General features: G+C 31.8%; 2 protein-coding genes across 2 annotated transcripts; one reads left to right on the top strand and one right to left on the bottom strand.

The window, feature by feature from the left end:
* The first annotated feature begins 3385 nt into the window (after positions 1 to 3385).
* Positions 3386 to 4858, top strand: LOC110716843 (endochitinase EP3-like). The gene is made up of 2 exons (XM_021895489.1): positions 3386 to 3853; positions 4182 to 4858. The coding sequence occupies exons 1-2, from the start codon at positions 3439 to 3441 to the stop codon at positions 4580 to 4582; spliced, it is 816 nt and encodes a 271-aa protein (XP_021751181.1). The 5' UTR covers positions 3386 to 3438; the 3' UTR covers positions 4583 to 4858.
* A 4056-nt stretch (positions 4859 to 8914) lies between these two features.
* On the bottom strand, positions 8915 to 15678 carry LOC110716854 (mitochondrial carrier protein CoAc2-like). Its single transcript, XM_021895499.1, has 7 exons — positions 15371 to 15678; positions 11198 to 11283; positions 10143 to 10350; positions 9877 to 10003; positions 9605 to 9789; positions 9384 to 9500; positions 8915 to 9278 (listed from the first exon to the last, which is right to left on the bottom strand). The coding sequence occupies exons 1-7, from the start codon at positions 15515 to 15517 to the stop codon at positions 9141 to 9143; spliced, it is 1008 nt and encodes a 335-aa protein (XP_021751191.1). The 5' UTR covers positions 15518 to 15678; the 3' UTR covers positions 8915 to 9140.
* Between the last annotated feature and the right edge of the window lie 5366 nt (positions 15679 to 21044).

Raw genomic sequence — 21044 nt, 5'->3', positions numbered from 1 at the left:
AAAATACTAAACAAAATAAAAAACTTATTTCTGATCTTTAGATCTCATATGAATTCATTTTTTCTAATATAATCTGAAATAAATAATAAAGTCTTGAACAAAATAAGGTGAAATAAACACATGGCCTTATATAGGGGTGTGCAAAAATCAGTCTGGACTGAAAAAATGGACTGGACCGACGGACCGGTCTCCGGGTTGAGAAATTTATTTTTCGGTCCGATCCGCTCCAAAATCCTTTAAAAACCGGTCTTGGAACGAACTGATTTTTTTGATTAAAATTATACATAAATCCTTAAAAAATGATTAAGATTATCCTTAATTATTTAGCTTAAAAAACTTTAATTGATTGTATGAGCTTTTTTGTACTAAACGTACAAGTTAAAATATTGTTTTTCCTTTATTATTTTCGAGTTTTTCATAAAATTGTTAAAAGTTTCGAATTTTTTTTTAAAAAAAAAATTAAAATCGGTCCAAAGCGATTCGATCTAGGTTTTGGACCGATTTTTTCAGTCCAGTTCGGATTCGGTCCCAGCTTAATCGGTCTGGTCTTCAATTTTTGAAATTCAAAATTTTGGTGCTCGGTCTGATCCGGGTCGGGTTGGTCCGGTCCAGTCTTGAACCGATGAACAGCCCTAGCCTTATATACGAGTAGCTATATATATACTCCGTAAAAAGTTGATGAGAAGAAGCTAGTATGATTCAATTTGGCAATTTATTGATTTCACTAGCTACTTTTATAAGAATATTTTATTTAGTTTCAAAAAAAATAAGAATAATTTATTTCAAATTTATTTTATATATGTCCTCTGTTTCTCAATAAATTCATTACTTTAACTTTTACTTTGTTTGAATACAAACTTTGACCACATTTTATTATTCATATGAATACATAAATGGCTTTTTTGGGTAAGGAGATATACGCATAGCATTGACACCATTCATAGTAATCCCAAGAAAAAAACAAGTTGATTGATAAATGATGAGGTTTGAACTTATGACTTTAAAGACTTTTTCTCATTTTCTAGTACCTCCGTTAAATATTAGTTGCAACTTTAGAATATTTTATGTCTCACAAATAATAACCCAAAGTTGTAACTAATATGTAACGGAGGTAGTATATGTCATTCTCTTAAAATTAGATCAGCAACATTTACACATAAAATGATTAGAACTTGTTCAAAAACATCACTTTTTAAAATGAATTTGATGTAAAAATCATAAATTTATGTGACTTGTGAAGGGAATTATGGAACATAAATTTAATGTGGCTGCATACTTTCCCCTTTTCTTTTAAGTGCGTCACTTTATTATTGCGGTTGTTCTTTCTATCAATGCATCACTTGCTTTTTGGCCATGATCCCACTATATATAGCCCTTAGGGCTACATATAAGCATTAGATACACACTAGAAAATCGTATAAATTTAGGAAATCATAAAAATATAAACACTAATTATACTGATATACGAGTGTTTTTGTCATGAATTCCTAATTTTATACAATTTTCAAGAATGTATTTAATGCTTATATATAGCCCTTAGGGCTACATATCCCTCTGTTTTTTTTAAGTGTGCCATTCCTACTCTGCACGAATGCAAAACTTTGACCAATAATATCTTTACTTACCAAGGAAAAATTATAACAAATTAATATTAATAAACATTCATTAATACAATTCCAACAAGTACCTACTAGATTATATATTCTCTTATGAATAAATCACTGATATTAGGTAAAGTGGATTAGATGAATAGTGCAAAAAATCATGTCACCCTTAAAAAACAGAGAGAGTATTATTTATCTTCTCTCACATTCCTTACTTTTTACTTTAATATAAACTATTACCCCAACTATCTCTATTATATAAAGTCGTATAATAGTTTTTTTTATTCCCCAACAAATCATACTTACACTTACACAACATTATACTCCATTCAACTCACTCTCCTAGCTAAACGCGTATTTTTGTTCGGTGTAAAAAAAAAATAAAAAAAATAAACCTCCACCACCCTATCTCTATCCACCTTCACCCTTTTTCACCATCAAGCCTACCAAGCCACCCTCAAGTCCAATTGCCTCCCATACACCCCTTAACCATTGACCCCTCTAGCCACCTTCTCGACCAAAATCAAATCACCTCATTCTGTCTTTTTCTCTCATGACCATAAACCACCCACCACCCTAGCTTGTAAAGCTACCATGACCACCACCTTTTATCTCCTTCTTTCTTTCTCCACCACGAGCACCACCTTCTCTATTTCTTTCTTCCTGGCCACACCGACCGCCAGTATGAGAGAAGAGTTTATCTTTTTTTTTTTTTAAAATAAAAAATAAAAAAATAAGTTCAACATAATTGCGAAACATGACATTAGTACATGTAACCGGTTAACCTGGTCATTTGAGGTTTAGGACCGTTTTGGAAAGAATTCCCCAAAGTTGAGTCCATTATGGGATAATCAAAGGTGGGACTGTTTTTAGCGGATGACTGAAAATTGGGACCATTAATATCAATTTTCCCTAAAATAATTTTGAAATAAATTATTACTTTGTATAAAGTAGTGAAATCAATCACCAAAATTGAGTCATACTAGCTTCTTCTCACCAATTTTAATATATATATATATATATATATATATATATATATATATTAACTACTCGTATATAAGGCCATGTGTTTATTTCAATCACGTTATTTTAATACCTTATTACTTATATTAGATTAGACCAGAAAAACAAGTTTTGATTAGATGTGATAGAATTGAAAAAAAAAAATTTTTGAACATACCTTATCATTTTATATGAGGTTTTATGGATAAATATCTTTAGTATATCAAGTTTTGACTATTTTTCTTTATCTTGAGGATCGGGGTGCATGCAAGTGCGTGGTGAAATCATTAAAGTTGAACTTTTATTTGAAGACAAAGGAAATAATATTCCATATTTTCTTCAATTTCTTCCTAGAAGATCATTATGGTGCTTTATTAGATTCTTTAAATTACAATATGAGCTTTTATAAACTTTTTTATACAAACTTAAGTATATCGCAAATCAAAACAAGTTGAAGGGAACGATCAAACATCAAAAAGCTAGTCACAACTTCGAAATCACCTACTAGAACATTTGGTGGGGAATCCCCTAATAGTATTAATGGCCTTATCCATAAAATATACTTAATATCAATCAATCATTACGTTTTTTTTTTTTTTTCTTTTTTTAATAAAAAAAAAAACTATCACTCATTACATGAAAGTCATGAACAAGTCAAAAATATTAGTCGCATATTACGACTGTCCAAAGTCAAATGTCAACATTTTGAACGTATTAAAATTAATCCTACATACATTTACTTTGCTTTCTTTCCTAGATGATCTCTATATAAACCCATTTTTGTAATGTCAAATTCATCAGTCATCACATACTCAAAACATCAACAACAAAAATGTCGTCTCTAGGACAAATTTTCGCCATACTCGTGGCAATTGCTTGTATGTCATGCACAATGACTACCGCTCAAAACTGTGGGTGTGCTTCCGGCCTTTGCTGTAGCAAATATGGTTATTGTGGCACCACCGCAGCCTACTGTGGCGACGGGTGCCAACAAGGCCCTTGTTACTCTTCAACCCCAACCCCATCAGGTGGTGGTGGTGCTTCGGTACAAAGTTTGGTGACAAACGCGTTCTTTAATGGGATTCTTAACCAAGCAGGCTCTGGCTGTGCTGGTAAGAGCTTTTACAGCAGATCTGCTTTCTTGAACGCTCTTAATAACTATCCTCAGTTCGGCAAAGGTGGATCCTCCGATGATACTAAGCGTGAAGTCGCCGCCTTCTTTGCTCATGTCACCCATGAAACTGGACGTAAGTGTTTATTAGAACTTTTTCTTCATGCTTAATTATACTTCATATTTAGTATTTGAACATCTTATTATCATAATATCATCCTTTAATTCTTGGCAGAGCAACTTTGTTTTTAAAGTATGATAAGATATTATAAAAACGTACGTGTTTCTATTATATAAACCAAGGGGTGAGATAGTGGTGTCCACCTAAAAAAGCCGTGAATTTTACTTACGGTTTTAAAATAGATGGTGTTTTTAAAATTTTAAAATGTAAAACATGTATCGCGTGTATATAGATCTAGTACTCTATAAATAAACGAGTAATTAAACTTTGTTTTATATTGTAGATTTTTGCTACATAGAGGAGATTGCGAAATCAAACTATTGTCAATCAAGTGCACAATGGCCATGCAACCCAAACAAGCAATACTACGGCAGAGGACCAATTCAGATCACATGGAACTACAACTACGGAGCTGCAGGTAAAAGCATCGGATTCGACGGTATAAATGCACCAGAAACAGTTGCCAACAATCCAGTAATTGCCTTCAAGACAGCATTCTGGTTTTGGATGAACAATGTCCACTCTAGGATCGTATCCGGCCAAGGGTTCGGATCCACCATTCGAGCAGTCAATGGCGGAGAATGTGGTGGTGGAAACACACCTGCTGTCAATGCTCGTGTTGGTTACTATACTCAATACTGTAAGCAGCTTGGTGTTTCGCCTGGAAATAACCTTTCTTGTTAATAAGCTACTCGATCACAAACCAAAAACATAACGAATAATATGTATGAACTCTTCATCACTGAGCCATTGAAGTATAATAATTCAAATACACCTTAATTTCGTGGTTAATTAGAAGCTAAGGTTGTGTTTGTAAGAGTTGCTGCGCTGTTGGCCATGCTAGGCTGCTGCTTTTATTTGTAACTTCACCATATATAATATTTTGGTAATGAATGTAACATACTTTGTACTACTTTCCATTTTTGGATGCTTCAATATATTCAGTGTCTTCTTTATTCATTTGAGGAAATTGATATAAAAGGATGCACATAAGAAGCTAGAAGTGGATATATTAAACTAGATTAAACAATAACAAGTACATCTGATCAATCGATGTGTGATTTTGTCCTACATTCTAAATACTTGTACTCCGTGTGTACAATGCAACATTCTTAATACATCCATCGAAAAGTTTACATGCAACCTGGCCTTAAGGGCATTTATATTACTGATTTGTGTACCTGCATATACAATGTTCACTATTCGTCCGAACCAATGAACGTACAGGCTAAATTCAATTAACATATGTTGGCTAAAACACATGAACATGAACCCTAAACCCTAAAGTTACTAGATCTAAAAACAAATAAATGATCAACATGAACCAACCAAACACCCCCCCCCCAAAAAAAAAAAAAAAAAAAAAAAAAAAAAATTAAAAAACATGTCTAACCTAGAAAAACATATTCAATTTTTTTTTTCAAAAACTAAAGGAACATGGGATAGTATAAAAAAAAAAAAAAATTATGAGCATAATAATAGTTAATAATTTAAAATATAATTAAAGAAAATATGTTAAGTTATTTTGATCGGGTATACCATGAGCTGATGAGAGCTATACACTCAAGTGCACCAACTAATTTGCACCTTAAGAGTAGCACTAATATTTGTCAATTACTACCCTAAAAAAGAAACAACATTGTTAATTATTATCTTAAATGTAAAATATATTGTTAATTACTACCCTTAACAGATATTACATAATTACTACCTCCAACCATTTTCCGGTGAATTAAACCAATTATGACATTACTTATTACTATACCTTAAATGTAGTTTGTGTCATTATAATCTCAATTTTATGACCTATTAATCACCTTAATAGCCATATGACCTATTAATCACCTTAATAGCCAAAAAAAAATGTAATTTATAACGTCAATTATTAGCCAAAAAATATTAGTCATAAAATTTAATTCATACATGTTATTTTAATCCAATTTAAATCACTTATCAATGGTTTCCATTACTAGTTTTAATGTAATTAGTTTTAAGGTGATAAGTGACGTTTATAATTGCACTAATTCGCCGAGAAATGGCTAGAGGTGGTACAAGGTGCCCTTTTTAAGTAGTAATTGACAAAATTTCCTTTGTAAATACTTCTAGTGCACAAATATGATGTAATTAACAAACCATAAAACAAGAACGATAACTATTTTTTTTTTTTGGTGTTTAGAGAGCCACAAGGGCGAATGATGAGAATCGATCCCAGGATTCCCTGAAATCGGGAGGGAAGCTCTAACCACTTGAGCTATCCCTCACTCTCCAAGGGCGATAACTATACTCCTACCAATAACAACTTTTTTGGCAGATGTTGGCGATATTATTAATTATTTTCTAATGAAAGAGTGAAAATCCAAATCTATATTAAAGAAAAATAGATAATATTACGAGATCTTTCTCACAAAAACCAAAAAAAAAAAAACAAAAAAAAAATAGTGTTGTATATCTTCAACTGGTTCGGCATAATGCATATGATTCGTAAAAAAATTAAGGATTCCTTTTCAAGCGTCTACAATATGAACATAAAACTACTTTCACATGGTCTAACACTAAAGACGAATCTGAAATTCTGAATATAATAATGGAAGACAACTGAATGAATAACGACTTCTCGTCATCAAATCCAACTAGCCGCAACTCTTGATATTTATACTTGTTAACCGTAGACTTATGGCTCGAAAATGGAGGTATTTGACTCTTAATTATTTCATCATTTGTTTTTATTTTAATTAATAAATAAATAAAGACAAGCAAAAGAGTTTGATCAATACCTTATTACGTATACAAGATTATCCGATTGAAGAAAGTATAGTCCACAATGCACACTAGCCACAATAAAACGTTAGCTCAATCATATTGAATTCGGTTAGCAATCATTAAGGGATGTGAATATGAGATCATGAGAAACATACTCTACATAACTCCCTATGTTCCTAATAATTGACACAATTAAACTTTGCACATATATCAATGCACATAATTTGATCTTATTTTTGTATAATTAAATATTAATGAAAATTATTAAAAAAAATTATTATTATGAAACTTTATATTAATGCCAAGGTAACAACATGCATATTACAGTTTGACCTTATTTTTGCACATATTAATTGACACAGTTAAACTTTGCACATATGTCAATGCTCATAATTTGACCTTATTTTTGCATAAGGAACGGAGAGAGTAAACTAATTGCTTCTTATGTTTTTTTTTTATATTTTTTTTTATTTTTTTTTTATTTTTTTACATTTGCATAAGGAACGGAGAGAGTAAACTACTATTTTAATATTAATAGTGTTAAATACAATAAGCCTTTGTTCACTTTTAGTTGCAACACTTTTAGTTTTACGGCTGTCAATAAATAATTTTAACCTTTTAAGTTAAGTAAAAAAAAGTTTTAAATTAAGTATTGTGCAAATATAAAAGATGAATCTAATAATATCCCACTTGACTATATTTTGCCGGACATATAAATCAATAAAGAAGGTGAATTGTTAAAATATGAAAGCGTCAATTTGCAAATACTATTGTTAAAAGTGAATGAATGAAGTATTACATATTATAGTCAAATTATAAAAACTAAAAATTATGAATTTATGTTTAAGAATAAAAAAAAAAACAATAAAAAATAAATAAAAAACCGATTTAATAAGTACTATGTTACGATAGTGGAGAATGTTGGAATAAGAAACTAGCTCACATTGAAAGACAAGAATATAACTTGTTAGTATATAAATTGTAAACAAAACAAAATCATCCTAAAACTAACCTAATAATGCTAGAAATGTAGAGGAAGTGGCTAAGTTAGTGTCCCACTACTTTAATCCACCTCTCATTACCTAAACACATGCTTAATGACTTAATAGAAACAAACTTGACTAATGACTAAAAATAATGAAACAAATAGCCCACTAACTATAAATGATTTGAAATATAACTTAATCACACCCCCTTGCTTTAAATTTGTGAAGATCTCATGAGAAAATCTCTTTCATGTAGTGCTGCCCTTCCATGAACTACACATTTGATTTGTTCATGCATCTCACCAAAACCAAAATCATTGGAGCACTTCTCTCCATGGTGCACATCTCACTCATAATTCTAAAGTAAATTTTCTTCCATGACCACTTATGCTATAGATGCTTGGTCATCACTTGGGAACCTACAATTCTTTGTCAAATGCCCAAATTTTGACATTTTAAGCATTCTGGCTTACTTTGTGCCAACAATCTTTTTCCTCATGACCATCATTGTAATCTAGCAATGATTGTTTTTTAGTCTTCCCCTTTTTTTTTTTTTTTTTCCTTTTTATGATTTGTTTAAAAAATTTATTCCCAAAAAAAAAAAAAAGCTGAAACTTAAGGAATACTAAGTTCCTCTCCATTCCTGAGAGAGTGAGGGATAGCTTAAGAAGTTAAAGCTTCTCTCCCAATTTTAGAAAACACTGGGAGTTTGGGATCAATTTTCATCACCTACGCTTGTGGTTCTCTAAACTTTCCTCTCCATTCTCTTACCTTCTTTGTTTCTAATATACTTTCCTAGCAAAGAAACAAACACATGAATATGAAGTTGAAGATCTGATTTCCATTGCAATATACTTTCCATAATACATATAATCAAATGTTTTATTTTAAACCTAGCATAGCCTAAAAGCTAGCAGGCAAGTGTATAAATACTCCATATAGAAAGGGCTCAAAATCAGTCAATATGGAGGTTTGAACACTAAGAGAAGCCAATAATGAAGTCCATAACTACACATCATCAATATTGTAACCAAGTTTTTTCTGAGATTGATTACAGAAGAGATGAAAAATAGTGAAATTGAAGTGATTTGTTAACCTAGCATAACTTGGCACCTTCTCAGTGTAGGCACAATCGCCGTGGCATCATATTGAACTACATGTGGGACGAATAAAACTGAATATTTTCACTTCAAACTCCCTACAAATTATGAAAATGCTGCAAAGATCTGCACCAGATTAGACTAGCAAAATAAGGAAGAAATTTGAAGACTATTGAGAATTCTTTAATTACTTCATTTCACTGGGAAAAAATAAATCCTTATCATTTCATTCCAAACATTCATTCATATGACTTGAATGTTGGGAAGATGGATACAATAAGCAGTATAACAAGACGGTATTTATATACAACTGAAGTCAATAATGATACCTACATACAATTGAATCACTCAATGCTATACTGAATCAGTGTATAACTATTATATAATGAATCCCTTTTAAGAATGCAGGGACGATGTTTGGTTATTTGTATGACTGGAAGCCACCTCAATAATGGCCTCATCCCGTGAGGGAACTTGCAGGAACAATTTCATTGAATCATACACAGTAAAGCCAATTGCCACCGAGGGCACAACCTGAAGCACAAAAGTCAATGACAATGCATGTAAACTAGATATCTCTTAAGCATATATTGGGTTGGAAGGCTTTAGAAATTTGAAAGAGATCCATAGCTTAGTTACCTTCAAATAATTCAGACTTAGCCCTGAGAACAAATGCTTCCAGCCTTGCTCTCGAGCTATTGCGACAAGTGTGTGTAAAGTTCCCTTTGTATTACTAGCATTAGACATCCGCTCTACCTGTCAGATAAATCCTCTTTTCAGCCCTTTAGGGTTCTACAACATCTAAACCACATAAATCTATAGATATCACATCAAAAGTCTAGAAGGTAGAGCTGAACTACCTGCATTTGCCGCCTAACAACATCAAGAGGATATGTGAAGGTTTGGCCCAATAATCCAGCTACAGAGCCGCATGTTAATTTCACCAATATATCTTTTTTGTGTTCCTCAGGTACATGCCTCTTCATCTCCTCGTAGAAGTAAAATTTTAATCCCGCGTATGGGAATATACCATAAAGTGATGGTGCTGACAAAAAAATAGAACATGTAAGTAAAAGACCATAAAATGTAGACATAGTTAAAGTAAACACACAGTTTCATGTAAACAGCACACCTACTCCCCGGTAAAGACCTTTCCAACCAGCTTCTTTAAATGTCATGGAAAAGCAGTCACGAATTCCTTTATACAATTGTTCATGGTGGATAAGGCCTTTAACATTTAAATTGGAAGATCCAACAACCTGTGCTATAAATAAACCCCACATTCAGCCGCTATGAGACATTTTATGTATACTAGAACACTTCCATGAAAGTTGAAACAAGACACCGACAGAACATTTTCTAAGGAAAGAAACATAAGCTGTTTGTCCATGTGTTTACCTGATAAGCCAACTTGGTCCGCACTAAATCAAGGGGATAAGTAAAAATAACAGCAGTTCCACCAGCAAAAGATCCTGCAACAAGGTCAAGCACTGGGCCTTTCCAGACATCAGGGTAAGCAACAATTATCCATCGCCTGTACTCCTCATATGCCATGTAATGCAGCGCAGCATAAGGAACAATTCGTGCGACACTTGCCCCATTTCCTCTGAAGTTGACAAGAATACCCTTATAAGACTTATGTTACCAAGAAACAACATAACCCACTCAGTATAAATAGTTAGGAGACAGTAATGCAGGGATACAAAAATTCCCAATGCCAAACCCATATTGGTTCAATTTTTAATAACAAGTTCAATCCAGATTATGTCAAGTCAACCAAATTTAAAGTGTTTCATACTATAGTTATACCCAAACTGAATTTCAGGATTAATTTTCACTTTTAATAGACCCCCACCACCCCCCGGCAAAAAAAAAAAAAAAAAAAAAAAAAAAAAAAAAAAAAAAAAAACCGGTCCACATCTGCATTGATTCGAGTCTTGTGATATTTAAATACTACCTCTATTTCTTATTATTTACAGCTTTAGAGGATTACACGAACTTATAGGCAAAATTTGTTTTTGAGTGTTAGATGGAGAGAGAAAGATAGAGATGCATGTGATGAGGAGAGAGATAGAGAGAAATGACAACTCAAAAAAGAAAGAAAACATTTGTTGAATTATATGAAACATCTATTTTTGGCAAATGTTGCAAATGATATGAAATGGAGGTAATAATAACAATATAATCAATGAAACGAATATCAAATTCCAAAAATGCAAATTGCTAATAGCAAAGATGAATTATTCAACTTAAACTTGGATCCTAAATCTTGAATCCTAGTGTAACTTGATGTTTGATTTTTTTTTTTTTTTTTTTTCAATAAAAGTTAAATCCAGTCCAAATAGAGCCAAAATGTTAATGCAAACAGCTAATTCACTTGAATTTTAAACAAAATTGGAATTTGTCTAAATATTACCCCCTTGGTAAAATGTATCTGGGTTTAAAATTTCCACCTGTAGAAACCGAGTATTCCCTCTGTTCTAGCTATTTTAGTAAATGAGCCTTTCAAACCAATACTTTTGAATTCTGCTTGTCTTGTCTACAAAACAACAAAAGGCGATATACGTTATAGTCAATTACAGATTAACTTTTCAAATTAGTAGATGTGGAAAATAAAAAAAGATCTTTTGTTATACCTTCTAGCTTCTTTGTGAACTTTTCAAATTAGTAGATGTGCAAAATAATAACTTTTGTTATATTTTCTAGCTTCATTGTTATACCAGTAAAGTTCACTTAGAAGCTTGAAGGTATGACAAAAGATCATAATTTTTAAGGCCGTCAAGAGAACAGTTATGAAGAAAAAGAAAGAATTTACATATAGCATGTATATACTTCAGAGATTGAATTCCATCTCTTCTTACGAATTGATCGAAATTTTGGGTTCATTTAGACCAAAGTCTTTTATTATGATGCTGTCGTGATATGTGAAGCTTTAGTGATTGAATTCAGTGAACTTTTTTCTACGGACTTTATACATATGCCAGATGGCCTAAGATCAAATATTGTTTAAGAGAAACTTGAAAGTTAATCTCAGCTCATGTCTCATTCAAGGGTATATAAGGCATCTTCATTGCTAATTTTCATAGGATAATATCCTCAGATTGACCCTCATCACCGATTCACCGAGGAGTTTAAAATCTAATGAATTCAAAGATCACCAACACGGAAACACCTAGTCAAAAACACAAGGATTTTACTCTAGTCATTAATGATTGGTCGATTAAATCAGTGATGCATTCCACATAAACTAGCTTGAAGTTACTTTTGGAAAGTGGGGAAGGGGGACCCATCTGATATTAGCATGGGCTCCACAAATCTCTTCATCGAAACTCGGTTAATTTCAGCTATTTTGATGAAGGTAGGCACTAGCTGAAAGACTAAAGCTTCCGTGGGGAACCCTAAAGGCCTTGCATAGTTCAGGTGATTAAATAGCGAAAAAAAGTTACCTCAAATGACTACAACTTGCAAAAGAACGGAATATTTTCAAGGAAACAAGACATATAGTTGCTGAGTCAATCAATATGCCATGTGCAACCACCCAGTCCTTCAATTAAATAACTGTGACTCAGCTGAACCCACTCAATATCAACTAAAAGTACGTAAGATCAGTAAGGTACTCTAAAACTATTGGTCTCAATTTTTTTAAGTCTGGTTTGATCTAATTTTATCTCCTTGTTTGTTTGAACTTGACCATACTTGTACCCTGAATTATTAGAATTGCATTGATGTATATTCAAATATCTATAATAATTATAAATCTTACAAAATTCCAGCAAAAAGCAAACACAAATAACAAGATCTATGGTTTTTTTCTTTATTTTGTATCTCCGATTTAATGATGATAGAACATAGCCTAATTCTCATACAACAAAAAAGTAGTTGGTAGAGTTGAGTAAGACCATTAACGCGTCTTTGGTTTACAATGGAAAAAAGGAAAGAAATCAAGAAAGTATTAAGTTCAAATAAGAAATTGGTTTGCTTATATGTATTATATATATATTTAACACCCACCAAACTAACTACACCACTTCTCCTCCCACCATTGCACCCCCGCCCCCTTCACTTCTCATTGTCATTTGTCTTCCCATTACCACCTCCGTTCTTCGTTTCACTATCACAATCATCTCTGCTACTTCTTGTCCAAATAACATAATTGGAAAATAATTCAGAGAATTTAGATAGTTTCAAAAGATAAATTCTCTCCCAATACTATAATGAAATTGGCAGTTAGTTCTCTGGAAGCCCATACAATGAGTCTCCATCACCTTTTTATACATTCTCCCACATGCTTTTCCTTCACTATAGATGTATAACAAACTCCTTACTAATTTCCTTATTTACCCGGTTATCGTTTCTGTAACAAACTCTTGAACAATAGCACTTCTATCATTCTACTCTCCTAGCGTAAGTGATTAGCACTCTCCACTTTTGAAAAAAAAAAAGAAAAAATCTTGAATAAGAATCTTAAATAGAACTAATGAATCTTCCTTTGTAGGAACTTAACTTCCACTCCTGAAGTCAGGTCTTCCTTCCCCCACAGAACCAGATTCTGTCTTCTAATCCTATGAGGAAACATAGTATGCTACCACTTGTCTTTGTTGCTGAGTCGGTTTCTTTTGCTCAACCATATTCTGTAGAGGAATCGGAGAATGTTTCCGAATCGGCTGTGTTCCTTCTACTGAGGAAAGGAGATCATAAAGATAGGCGGACGACTGGACTTATAGTATAGGTCGGATGTTTTCGTGAGCAGTAAGCAGAAAATATCCCCTTATTTTGGGAAAGCTGGTGGCCGCGTGTGAATTCTTTCAAGGCAAGAGTCAATTCCTGAAGCTGGTAAAAGGCACTTATACTCCATGATATGGCACTGATTGCAGATGGACATTCAATTGGATCTTTCTCTTTCCTTAATTTCTTTATCTTTCGGGGGCCTCTCCTGCTTCTTCCCCTATTTCCACATATAGCTTTCCCAAGATAATAGGTAAAGATTCTGCCTTGCTTACAAGAAGCTGGGTAGCCTTTCACCTTGCCCCATATAGAATAGAGGGCTTGGCTTTCAAAGTTGCCCTACCTTGAACAGCCTCAAGTTCTAATACAGCCAACAAGGTTTCAAAATTGCAACCTTTTTGGTAAAATTCAATGGCAAATATGGGCCTACCCTTCCTCTAGGTTATTGTTATCTAAGTACTGTCAACAAATCTTTTTCCTTAAGAAAAATAGTGTTGATAACAGAAGCTTCTGTCTACATATGTTTTCTTCCTTGTCAGCTCTTGAACAATGCTCCTAGGTGCATTTCTTCCCCTCTCTACTAAAGGAAGCAGAAATGAGGATATAATCATGGTTTAGAGGTGTAACTTGGTTGAGGGAGGAAGTACAGGCAGAGGACTTGGGGTTTTTGTTGGTTTTTGAGGTGTTTGGTTGTTACTCTTTATATCATTGAAGTAGTTGGTTGTCAGCATCTTGGTGATTGTGGTGATGGTAAATTCGTGATTGGCAGTGCAAGGTGGTGCTTGATATGGAGGGGTGCTACTGGGAATAAAATACAGAATAAAATGTAGAACAAACACACATAAAAGGAACGGCAATTTAGCCTATGTACAAGTGATATTCGGTCACTTGTATTTCAGTTCAATCTTCAATTTTGATTTTGAATAATTTAAAATTAACAAAAAAGCTGACGCTAAACCTAAAATATCAGTTTGGATTTTCCTGATTTTTTGCTCAACCCTACTGACTGCTAAATAAGCACCTCAAGACTCTCAAGTATCTCTAACCATAAGGACCAACTGCCTTCCCAAACGGTATTTCACGAGTATCCCCCTGCCCCCCCCCCCCCGGGGGGAATGTGGTAAGTCCAGTAACTCTTAACCAAAGATAATTACTTTCAGTTCACTACACTATTAAGCTTAATAAGTAAATTCTACTTCGTATATGCAGTCATTTACTACTCTCGACCATTAAAAAAACACCCACCAATGTCATACTCGTACCATCTAATACCACGCCTGCAATCAGTCAGCAGTCACCAATTATCAAGTTTCTTTAAGCTTCAACCAACACACCAATAGTTTCAATGTACTCCAATAAATAATCAATCCAGCCAAAACTTCACCATTATACTAACCTTATTTTTCTCAGCAATGATTTTCCATTTATCAGGACTATATAAGTAGCACACAACTTAAGCTCCTTCAATAGGAACTCATATAAATCCATCCGCAAATTACACTTCCTTCTCATTATCATCTTCTATTCCTAATTTTGACAATAGCTTCATTCACAGAACAACTTACCCTCCAACTATATCCCATCAAAACACATCCTTTTCGCGCTTCCCGGCTCTCATCATATACCATGAAGCATCATTCAACTACTTAATTATCCTCCTAACTACTTCACCAAGATTATTATAAAATCATCACCTTTTACCAATCCAAACCTAACTTGCATAATTCCAATCCAAATTACACTCAATAACAAACTAATTTCATCATAAAATCAAAAATAACCTCAAACAAAAACTTCAAATCAAGCAAAATTCACAATTAAAACCTCTAAATTATCGAAGCCTAACAATAATAATCGAAATAAAGCACAAAATTAAAAGTAATTGAAGATCGGAAAATCACCTGAAAAAGAATCTTAATTCGTTCAAGAGGTGCTACGGCAGACTTAGCGACGCCGCCGGCAACACCGCCGGCAATAAGCTCTTTGGCAAAAACCGGCATAGCTCCAATGATTCCATCGAAGGAAATTCCATTCTCTCTCTTCGCCATTGATATTGTGGTTTGCAAAGAGAGTTAGGAATTCTGGGTTCTTTTTGATTTGTTGAATGGTTGGTTTGTATTTTTATATGTTTTGGAAAGTCAGAGAGAATGTGTCTTTTTGAAGAAGAACATTTTTAAAAGAATAAAAATGATTTGATTTTAAAATCTGAAATTGGAGGTAAGGAAATTTTTTAGCCTTGCGCCATGCTTATTACGTACGCCATTAGGTATCAAATACTCCTTCGTCTTTAATAAAGGTATTGTTCACTTTATCTTATTTTTGTTAAACAGAAATTATTTTTACTGAAGTGAAATTATATTATTTTTAATGAACTGAAATTATTTTTACTGATACTCTGTTATATTTCTTCTTTAAAGTTACTGATTTTTACTGAATTGAAATTATTTTTACTAAACTGAACTTATTTTTATTGAACTAAAATTTTTTTTGCTAAACTGAAATTATTATTACTGAACTGAAATTATTTTGACTGAATATTATTTTTTTAAGGTGAAGTGAACAGGGTTGAAGTTGTTCACTTAGGCTTTGTTTAGTTCAACTTATTTTTACTTATTATCATTTTATGTGCAATATTTTATCGCTACATATCTTTAATTTTGTAATAATAAAAATTATGAAAATTACATATTAATAAAGTATACATAATTACGAATCTAACAAGATCCCACTTGATATATTTTTTCCTTACTCATTATCGTACACATAAGGTCAAATTTTGGTCAAATCAGACAATCAAATCAAATCAGACCAGACCAAACAAGATAAACAAAAATAAAGTTACTAAATTTTAAAAATCAAACATTGCTAAGAAATTATCTACTCCGTAGTAAAGGAAGTAATTAACGGAGGAAGTAATTAAAATTCAAGGAAGACTTTTCAATGGCTACAATAAATGTAGCCATTGTAACTGTTTTCAATCTTGACCCTTTAAATTTTACCAATCAATCTAGTTCGTTCCTGTAGTTTTTTGACATAAAAATATAACTAAAAAAACTGTATTTCTTACTAAAACATTATTTTGTCGCCATTTATGGTTTCTCTGCCTCTAAACTAAGGGACATCTACTTCACATCTCCATGGAGCCATATAAGCATACAAGTTATTTAAAAACACAAATCATAGTAGCCACGTGTCCTCCTCCCCTATCACCTTTCTCTATAATCATTCTACTTTCTTAAATTTACACTGAACTTCTCCAGCTCCACCCTTTAGTTCTCAATAACTGTTTAAATTATATAACCTCCACTTAAATTCAACATATTAAATTTTATTCAACTTCTCCTCATCTTCCTCTATCTTTATATTCAATCTATTCACATTTGTCATTTAATTAATTGACCCCTTATCTTCCCCCAATCTCTAATATAAATACGAAATTTCCATTAAAGATTTTTTCCCATCACTACCTAAGTTCCAATAAAAATATTAGAGAAATATCTCTCAAAATTCTATGTAATATTTTGCTACAATGAAGATGATGATTGAAAAGGAAAATTTTGAGGCTACAAAGAAGAGAGACTTGAATATGTCAAGAAAAATAAGGAGTTTCATGTAAGAACATTATGGAAATTCCACAGTATAACATTCCTTGCATGTCATTAGGCCATTATTTTCAGGATATATATTAAGCGTACTTTAACAGCAAAAATTGGTTTGGTAAAGAAATTTATCTTGATGTAAAATATATATTAAGCGTACTTTCACAGCAGAAATTTGTTTGGTAAAGAAATTTATCTTTGATGTAAAAATATAATATTATAGCAAGGTTTGATATTTAGTTTTTTTAATACGAATTATTAATTAACTACCATGAAATTAAATAATTTGATTATATAATCTTTTAAGCTAATTTTTTTAATATGTGAAAAGACGTTGAAATAAAGTTATTCAGTAATTTGTGAGTTTTAAGTATGAATCATAACTTATGCGCAATTCGTACATAGAACGAGCCGAAAAACTAGTTTAGAATTAACTAAGGGGTAATTGGATTTTTCCACACCCAAATTAAACATTCATCATCATTATCATCCTACTTTTAAAATAAATCACCCAAATCCATCATCCCATGAAGTATGTGTGAGGATTTGTGATGTATTTTCATAAAACAATAATCGCAAATGAACGATTTGATGGAGCAAAGCAAAGTACAGAGTAATTGAAGGATAGAAATTGAACCAACGCGTATAGTAGTTTTTTCATTTTTTTTTTTTTTGTCAAATTATTTTTGTAAACCACAAAGTCTTCCCAATAAAAGGTTTGGATTAGTCAAAATCTAATGAATGGCTGAGATTTGATCTAGAATAGCCATTTGAAAACTATCCTAATTAAAAGCCAAACATAGAAGTCTGTAGAAAATTTTTAAAAAGTTAATCATAAAATAAATAATTAAGTATAGCAAATTAATTATTTTACCAAAAAAAAATTGCGTTTAGGAGGGAAAATTCCCTCCTAAAAAACACTCTGCTTTTTGTATAGGTATATAGATTTTTTCTGAAATTTATTACTCTATATCAAATTAGATTTTTTTTAGTCATTTCATAAGGCTCTATTTTTTTTTTTTTTTTTTGGAAACATTAATTTTCCTAAGAAATTCATTATATTTATTTATTGTTATAATTTTATTTTGAAAACTTGAAATTATTTTTACTGATATTCTATTATATTTCTTTTTTAAAGTTACCATTACTGATTTTTATATTCCTGAACTGAAATTATTTTTTTAAAGATGAATTGAACAGTGCCTAAGTGTCCGATTAATTTTCCGTCTTGCATATAATGAGTTTATTTGTTAAAATAAAATTGCTTCCACCGACAATATTACTATTTATTCAAATTCTAATGCGAGTACAAACATTTTAAGAGTTTAGATATTGGATAAATGTAGTTTAGTATGTAGTGGTAATTAAAAATTATCGGATTATTATCGAGTACTCATCACTTGTAACACGTTACCAATAATTGTACCAAATAACAAATTATCGGAACGAATACCTGAACCATTATAGTGAGCAAATCAAGTAGCCTAATTTACAGATCAAATGCCGGATCGAGCTTTCATTTTTCAAATAATTTTGTTCAGCCTATATATTGGTTATTAATACTATAATTTATTTGAATAAATAAATAATAAAAGACTTATAGTGGGAACATGAGAAGAAAGAGAATAAAAAAAATACTCATTTCCATTTGTAAGATTAAAGCTATGTTTAATTCACCTTATTTTTGCTTATACGATCTAATTTGAACTTTGTTTTTTCTTGATTTAATCTGAATGTTTTTTTTTTATTTATTTTTTATTTGATGTAATTGTTTCATTTCGCTAAACTTTTGCTATATGTATATGCTAATCTAGAAAAAATATGACATGGGGTCTTACTATCATATATGTTAATTAATATGTATTTTCCAAATATGTAATTTCACATTTATTTTCAAAACAGAATTAAAAATATATAGCGATAAAAATCGCACATAAAATGATATATTTTGATCAGAGCTTGTAATTACTTTTTCTAATTTGATCTATGATCTGATCCAAATTTATTTTTTCTAATCTGGTATAAATTCTTTTTTTTTTTAAAGAAAAATTAGACATAGCCTAGTGCTGCAATTAAAAATAAATGGTTGTTTTAGAAAATTACACTAGGAAAATGAAGGGAGTATTTCACACTTTGTATACAGTATTTTTAATATCTCCATGTGTCTAATTATTAAGGAACAATACCTTTTTCAAGATTCTTCTTTTCTTAATTAATTTAGCTTAATGGCAACCGGTTAATATGTGATGTTTAGTTGATAAATCTTTGAATAAAGTAATGGTATCAAAGATTGATATCTTGGCATTAATGCATTGTTATTTATAGACTTTTTACATGCTTTTTACTTGAATTGACACTTTTAATTATGCTCCAATTAGTGCACTTTTGTATTACTTGCGCTTAAGGAGTTGCTTTATTGTTTTTAAGTCCATGTTGTAATTGTTAATGAATTTTTATTTAAATTTAATTCTAGATGAAACTTAGAAATGGGTTATTAGCCTCTTCTTTGTATGGACATTCATCCCTTAAAAAGTTACAAGGTTTTTAATCTCAATCATTGTTTAGTTTAAGCTTTGAAAAACTTAGGTTGATGAATATGTTGAGTTATGGGTCCCATCCTATGTGGAGAAACCCATATTATGTTTATGGCAACTTGTTTGATTCAGCCTAAGTTCGTGTTGTTAGTGCTTCTTTGAGAAGCTTCTACTTGTTGACTTTGGGGTGCCTTTGCCGTGGTTAATGGATGGGTAACAAAGTGTTGGATTATCATTTACTTGCTGCCAAAGAGTGAGTAAATGAGGGAGGGAAATTAGTTGAGAGAAAGAAAGGAAATACAAAGAGTACACAAAGAGCAGCCTATTCGCGTTTCTCATTGCGCGGCCCCAGAAATCACCTCTGATCAAAGATCATTCGTGGTCCGATTTAGCTTAAATTTTGTCAGCTTGTCCGGGACATCCAGGGCTTCATCTTCAATAATGTTGTTGTCATTTGCTGCTATTGTTTGTGAGTTACAGCTGCTGGACGAATACCTGTGTTTTCTGGTAACGTTTTTTAATTTTTCCTCCATTATTTAGCTCTTATGACTATTGTTGTTGGGTAAATTGAGTATCCACTTTTAAGGCTTGGAATTGTGATTGTGTATCATTCCATTACTATAATAGGAGCAATTTGGGTGGACTCCCGAACCGTCCCTTAGTTTTTACGGGTTTTCCACGTAAATATCGTGTCTTTGCTTGATTGTTCATGCTCGTTCATATGCTTCATGTTGCTGCATTTTATGTGTTGATATTGCTAGTGTTATTGATCTTCGAGAACATATCATACTACTTGGGTTAGTGTGATTTTGAACAAACTAGTAGCTAAAACGTGCTTATGGTTTGTTTGGTAGTTGATTATTCTGCAAGAGGTGTATTTACCTCAACAAAATGAAGTAATATTTCATGTACTCCATACCCGTCTCTCTTCTATTCTATATTATTTGATCTTAATTTCAATTCTGTTTTGTTTAATCCGTGTTCATGTTTGAAATCCTTTGATTAATTATTAGATTTTGTTATGTTGTCTTCATAGAATGTTACATTTTTTTTTAGAGTTTACAATACTAATCCTAATCACGTTAGGAAATCTAGTACGATAAATATACAAAATATATACAAAATTTATCCTAATCTGCGACAAATATTATCATAACTATAATATCTATCACTAATTATTAAAAAAAATTCCTTTAATTTACTTGCTCGGTTATCGTTAAGTTGACAAGTTTATTGAGAGCTTTTTTTGAAGCAAGCAAGCGAAATTTTATTAGCATAAAGCGAAATTTTGTTATGTTGTCTCCATAGAATGTTACATTTTTTTTTAGAGTTTACAATACTAATCCTAATCACGTTAGGAAATCTAGTACGATAAAGATACAATATATATACAAAATTTATCCTAATCTGCGACAAATATTATCATAACTATAATATCTATC

This window comes from Chenopodium quinoa, unplaced genomic scaffold (assembly GCF_001683475.1).
Source record: "Chenopodium quinoa cultivar QQ74 unplaced genomic scaffold, ASM168347v1, whole genome shotgun sequence".
Classification (NCBI taxonomy): Eukaryota; Viridiplantae; Streptophyta; class Magnoliopsida; order Caryophyllales; family Amaranthaceae; genus Chenopodium; species Chenopodium quinoa.
The sequence above is the reverse complement of the archived record's forward strand: the minus strand, read 5'-3'. Positions and strand labels throughout refer to the sequence as shown.